Source organism: Hemitrygon akajei, chromosome 8, assembly GCF_048418815.1.
Source record: "Hemitrygon akajei chromosome 8, sHemAka1.3, whole genome shotgun sequence".
NCBI classification, from domain to species: Eukaryota; Metazoa; Chordata; class Chondrichthyes; order Myliobatiformes; family Dasyatidae; genus Hemitrygon; species Hemitrygon akajei.
In genome coordinates, this window is record NC_133131.1 from 8,692,284 (window position 1) to 8,699,048 (window position 6,765).

Here is a 6,765-nt window from a genome sequence, read left to right on the forward strand (position 1 = left end):
TTCGGCGTGTCTCTCTCTCATTTCCTGGGTCCCAGACCTGAATTAATGGCGATCTTGCGATTCTCAAGAAGGAGGGGGCTACTTTGTACCCTTCGGCCCCTCAGAGTTGTGGCACATTCGTAACAGTAGGAGCAAAGGATTTTGGGAATGGCAAGGGTGGAGCATCGCGGGAGGGTGGAACCGGCGGTAGAGGAGTGCCAGGGTCAGGGGTGGCACAGGTACAGACACATCCAGCCCTGAGGCACCACGTAATGTAATTTGATTCCGAACAATTGGTTTATGGATCATTACAGAATGTCTCTCTGGTGTTTTCCACTCCCTCCCCTCTTTCTTCCCCTTTTCCAACTATGATTCCCCTCTCCCTGCTGCCTTCCCACTCTCAGTCCACAATAGAGACCCACATCAGAAACAGGATTATCATCACTCACATGACATGAAGTTTGTTTTGTTTTGGGGGGGCAGTAGTACAGTGCAATACATAAAATTACCACAGTAAAGTGAAAGAAGTCCTAGACATCCTATCTATATATATGTGCCTAAGACTTTTGCAAAATACTGTATCTATCCTGCACCTCCCAAACAGCTTCCACAAACTCCAACCATTGCTGTTCTGCCATCATCTCTGCTGGTGTCCCCTTCCAGTCAACCTTTGACAGCTCCTCTCTCATGCCTCTATAATTCCTTTTACTCAATTTTAAAACTGATACATCTGACTTTAGGTTCTCCCTCTCAAATTGCAGGTGAATTTGATCATATTATGATCACTACCTCCTAAGGGTTCCTTTACCTTAAGTTCCCCAATCAAATATGGTTCATTACATAACACCCAACTCAGAGTAGCCTTTCCTCTCATGAGTTGAACCATAAGCTGCTCTAAAAAGCCATCTCATAGACATTCTATAAATTCTCTGTTTTAATCTACTTAAGATCAATCAAACCCTTCCCTCCTACATAGCCCCCCATTTCTACCATCCATGTGCCTATCAAGGAGTTCCTTAAATGGTCCTAAATGTGTCAGCCTGATCCACAACCCTTGGCACTCTCCACTCTCTGTGTAAAGAACTTACCCCTGACACCCCCTCCTCCCATACTTACCTCCAATTACCTTAAAATTACATCCCCTCGTATTAGCCATTTCTAACCGGGAAAAAGACTCTAGCCATCCACTTGATCTGTGCCTTTTAACATCTCATACACCTCTCTCAAGTCAACCCTCATCCTCCCTCACTCCAAGAGACAAACAATTGATCAATACAAATATTTATTTTTATTTAGAGATACAGCGTGGTAACAAACCCTTCTGGCCCAAGAAACCCGTGCTGCCCAATTACACCCGTGACTAATTAACCCACTAACCCATACATCATCGGAATGTGACAGGAAACTCGCGTGGTCACAGGGAGAATGCACAAACGCCTTCCTGACAGCGGTGGGAATGGAACCCCGATTACTGGTGCTGTAACAGTATTATGCTAACTAGTGCTGTTTGTTCTTTATATTTCCATAAAACATATAAAGAGGCCATTCAGCCTACTGGATGTATGCGAGCTCCCAGAGCTATCCCATTCCCTCACTTATCTGTATTCTCTCTCATAAGCCCATTGACTTCTCCCATTCTCCTACCACTGACCCATACAGGGGTAACTCACAGCACATCTTTGAGAGGAAATGGGAGCAGCCGGTGGAAACCCGCATTGTCACAGTGAGGAAGAGCTAACTCCACACAGACTGCATCGAGACCAGGATCAAATCCGGATTGCTGAGAGCTGAGACATCACTTCTGACTGCTGTGCCACTGTGCTCCAAGGGTCCCTTTGACATGGGAACAAGTTAAAGGAGTTGCACCCTGTAGTGCACCTCAAAACCATTTGCCAAAACTATCGATTCTCTGCCTCAATCATATTTTCTTGCCCAAACCTCTATCTCAACAGCACATGTAATGACTGAGCACTTACATACCCCTGAGGAGTATAATTTCAAAGAAACACAATCCTTCTTTGACAGTCCTAAATGTCTAAGCACCTACTCAGGAGGTACTCAGCAAGGCAGGCAGCATCTATGGATTCTCCCCGTGACCTTGTGGCTTTCCTCCAGGTGTTCCGGCTTCCTCCCACATTCCAAAGGTATACAGGTTAAGGGATTAGAAAATTGTGGGCAAGCTACGTTGGTAACAGAAGTATGGTGATGCTTGCAGGCTGCCCTCAGCATCTGTTCATCTTTGATGCAAATGATGCATTTCACTTAATGATTTGATGTACATGTGACAAATAAAGCTACTAACATATTCTTTATAAATGGATACTCTCCCTTCAATTTGCAACAATAATAATTTGTGATTTCCTTTTTCTTCACTTTTAATAAAACTTGAACACATCACATCTCCAGTAAACATTTTAATGGTACAAACATTTATGGCCTCGATTACTTCTGCTGAAACTTCTCCAAGAATTCAAAGTAAACCTGTTTCTGAGGTGCAGAGGCTGGGACAAAATGTCCTCCTGTGTGAGTGAGAACTGTAGGATTCAGGAAGGAGGTGGAGAGCTCCCGGCTCAGCTCCCCAGGGATGACCCGGTCGGTTTCACCAAATACGTGCAGAGAAGGAAGAGTAATGGGCTCCCTGTAGAAATGGTCGTGCAGTTTGCACCTACTCTTAAAACCTGCGATGAGGATTGCAAAATTAAACTGGAATTTGGGGTCTCCCTGCTGCCTGAGGGTGCAGATCATGGACACGAGAGCTGCTCCTTGACTAAAGCCCAATATACCATCGAACGGGCCCAGCTCGGCCATGGCTTTGGCAATGGTCTCCAGTGATTCCTCTAGTCCTTTGCTGGATTCAACATGGTCCAAAGCATTAAAGCTCTCCTCTTCTGGGTTCGAGAACCACCAACCACGACTATCTGCCTCTGTCTCTGTTGATGGAGTCTCTGATGGAATAAAACATAATAGATTCCTAGTGTGAATCAGATTGTTGGAGCAAGCTACACCTTTTATTTTAACTACTTGCTGTTAGGGGATGCTATCAAATTACTGTGATCTGCAGGATGGGTAGAACAGCTTCATAAATACTGCTTAATGGCATTGATTCATGGCATAAAAAAGGTTGGGAACCCCTGGTCTAAACCAAGTGACTAAATGTTGGTCTGTTTCCCAACAGGTGCTGTGTAAACACTTCAATGAGAGGACAATATAAAAAAATTGACTTATTGATCATTTGTGGTTTAATCTATCAATCCAGTATTATAGCTTCTGAAAGTTTCCAGCTTCTAGACCATTTAATTCTACTTCCCTTCAGCATGATCTACCTGATGTACGTTCTCTTGTCCAGCACCCTATTTATGAACCTTTTTGCACAGAAATGTTTCCTTGATGTACCCAGAGTCCTGAAGAAATTTTCAGAAAGATATACTGCTGGATATATTATGCATACAGAAACAAATATGATTTAATTCCAGCTTCTAACACTTCCCAGATGCACTCAACCCACTGTTGTCACCTTCAGCTTTGGAATTTACCTCCCTCTCCCTCTACGTCCCTTTTCTGTATCACGCCCTTTTAAAATGCTCTTATCATTACGGCTTCCTGATAAAACTCCTCTGATGCCTGAGGGCACAGATCGTGGACACAAGAGCTGCAGCTGAATCACTTGGCTAAAGAGGCCGATAGACCAAGTGCCAGGAGATGGGATTAACATGGAAATGCGTCCACTGAAGGTCATGGTCAAGTTGGAAGTGAATGACCTAGTTCAATGTTGTCCAATTCTATCACTCATTAGGAGGACAGCAGGGCAAAAAGGGCACCATGGTACAGTAATGGTTAGCATGGTGCTGCGCTATTGCAACTCAGGGTGTCAAGAGTTCAGAGTTCAATCCTGGGGTACTCTGTAAGGAGCCTCTATACTTCCTCCATGTGGAATGCATGGGTTTTCTCTGGGTCCTCTGGTTTCTTCCCAGCGTCTAAAGACATTTTGGGTAGGTTAATTGGTCATGGAAAATTGTCTCGCGATTAGATTAGGGTTAAATTGGGGGTTGCAGGGAACTGTGGCTCAAAGGGCTAGAAGGGCTTACTCTGCATTGAATCTCTAAATTAATATAATCTACAATCTCTTGAGTATTGATTAAGTCTAATTGGAGTGTTAAAGACAATTAAAGTATTTATAATGTGAAAATATTTCCTCAGGCAGCTCAAGGTGACAAATCCGTAAATTGAGAACTAGACGGTTCAGGGCCAGGTGAAAAGCAAGCACAATTTCACATTAAAGATGGTGTAAATCTGAAACCTTTTCCCATAAGAATGTGTTCAAATTAAAAGCAGGGAAAATGAATAAAGCCTCCAAAGCTGGTGGTGACAAACTTTCGTTGAACAAGACTATTTGGTATGGGTATCGGTTAATTATTGTCATCTTTGTTTATTTATTGAGATACAGTGCAAAATAAGCCACATTGCCCAGCAACCCCAATTTAATCCTAGCCTGATCACAGGACAATTTACAATTAATTTACCAACCAGTATGTCTTTGGACTGTGGGAGGAAGCCTACATGGTCTTCCTCCCATGGTCATGGGGTGAACATTCAAACGCTTACAGGCAGCGGTGGGAATTGAACCCCGGTAAAGCATTGTGCTAACCACTACGCCACTGTGCCGCCTTTCCAGACAGTGAAGAGCCTGAATTACCTACTATTCAGATTACCTACTGAATTACCTACTATTCAGATTACCTACTGAATTACCTACTATAATTACCTACTATTACCTACAGGTCAGATCATTACACAATGCACTAAGGGAGAATGAGGGGGAAAAAATAACAATGCAGAATAAAGTGTATAAGCTACTGAGAAAGTGCAGTGCAGGTAAATGAAAAGTGCAAGATCATAATAAGGCAGATTGTGAGGCCAAGAGTCCATCTTATTGTACAGAAGTTCCGTTCAAGAATCTGATAATAGCGGGATAGAAGTTACCCTTGAACTTGGTGGTAGGTGCTTTCAGGCTTCTGACTGATGGGACAGGGGAGTGAGTGAGGTCTTTAATTATGCTAGCTGTTTTACTGAGGCAACAAGAAGTGTAGTCAGAGCCCATGGAGGGCAGACTGGCTAACATAGATAGGTATGTTGTTTAAGTTTTGTACTGAACAGCCACAATTTAAATTCTTCTTGTTTTCAAATCCCTCCCATTGACTCTAACCTCTTCCAGTTGTACAACCTACCATGGACTTGTTTCTGACTGTACTTTTGTGTCACACGGTCTTTTTCTTCACCGGTTTGTAAAATTTATGTGTACTTTATATTCAGTGTTTTGTCTGATTCTAACTGCCTATGATGCCACTGCAAGCAGGCTTATTATTAAATACTTCACTGTATTTATTCAGATGACAACAAACTCGATTTGATTCCAGCTAACACTTCCCCAGTTGCATTCAATTCTCTGCTGTCAGCTTCAGCTGCGGAACTACCTCCCTCTCCCTCTCCGATCTACATCACACTCCTTAAAACTCCACCCTTTTGACAATGTAGTAGGTTAGTTGTCCTATAGAACACCCCTGACGCAGCTCTGGGATGACTGCGGGGTGTTACAAATGAGATCAGAGAATTTATTCGGCCTCTATGATCTAATTTATAAACCAGCTTATAAGTGCACGTCGTGGTTGTTATTAAGCTTCAGCTTTGAGTGCCGGCAGTTCCGGACGGTGTGGACACTAGAACTTAGTGGGGGCCCCGGTATGACAAGGATATGCAGAGCCAAAGCCGACCAGCACGGATAAAACGGGCCGAATAGCTTCTCCAATCTAACCACGCACAACCCGCCCCCTCCTTGTCCTCCACCCCGGCCTGCCCGCCCGCCCGCCGGCCGGCCGCCCTCACCGTCTCCAGCAGCGGCGAGCTGCTGCGCCGGGCTCCCTAAAGGCGGCACCCTGAGCGGCGCCGACACGTAGAGCAACTCCGCCCGCTTCCGCAGCAGTTTCCGCAGGGAGCCGGTCCGCTCGCGGAACGACCGCTCGTTCTGCCGGTAACCGTGCACACAGAAGATCCGCAGCAGCGGAGCCATTACACCAGCGGCAACAGCAGCCAGTATGATCCCGCCGGCCAAACCCTTCCGACTGGGCTACCGGAATCGTGCACAAGATTTCCGGGTTCTGCCCTCCACACTCATTTCAAAACCAGCAACTTGGTAAATTTGCTTTCTTTCTCGACCAGAATAGAACAAAAGCATTTGAGAGATCCGTATGCACTTTCCTGTTCCCTCCTCTCCAAAGAGAAGGAAAGTTTCGGGGATTGGGATTTTGCCCGGAATTTCCCCTTCAAGAATTAAACAATCAAAATTAGCCTGGTGATATTTTGTAGGTTTATAAAGGATCTCCAACTTTCTCTCCCCCTTTCAGATGGCCTGCCCAGATGGTTCTGATCAAACTGTTTGATCACCTGCCCTCCTGTGCCAAATCATGAGTTCAGGTTAGTGTGAGGCATAAGACGATGCTGGTCAAAGAAAAGGGATTCTTCAGAATCGTAAATCACCACAAGTAGATTAGCAGGCTTTTCATATTGTTGTGAGTTCCTGGTACTTTCATGGCTGCCTGCCCAACAGAGGCCAATGCACTTAATAGTGAACCTCTTCCAACGAGTGCAAAAGAAAGACATGATTGTCAAAGCATTTTAAAAAGATGTGCTTTTGAGCAGTTACTGATATGTGGGAAAGCACACCAGCATCTTCACTTCCTAAGGAGATTAAGGAAACCAATGCTTCCCTCCCTCCCCCATTTAACTGCATTT

The 6,765-nt window shown here is 44.6% G+C and overlaps 1 protein-coding gene across 1 annotated transcript; it reads right to left on the reverse strand.

Moving 5' to 3' along the window:
• Positions 1-1,248: 1,248 nt before the first annotated feature.
• ovca2 (OVCA2 serine hydrolase domain containing) lies at positions 1,249-6,094 on the reverse strand. The gene is made up of 2 exons (XM_073053175.1): positions 5,860-6,094; positions 1,249-2,924 (listed from the first exon to the last, which is right to left on the reverse strand). Exons 1-2 carry the CDS (start codon positions 6,041-6,043, stop codon positions 2,422-2,424), a joined length of 687 nt encoding a protein of 228 aa, XP_072909276.1. The 5' UTR covers positions 6,044-6,094; the 3' UTR covers positions 1,249-2,421.
• Between the last annotated feature and the right edge of the window lie 671 nt (positions 6,095-6,765).

Excerpts from the sequence above, each read along its gene's own strand:
- ovca2 (XM_073053175.1), bottom strand. The coding sequence starts at position 6,043 with ATGGCTCCGCTGCTGCGGATCTTCTGTGTGCACGGTTACCGGCAGAAC. Across the intron at positions 2,925-5,859 it reads GCTCGCCGCTGCTGGAGACG|AGACTCCATCAACAGAGACA; the intron begins GTGAGGGCGGCC and ends TTATTCCATCAG.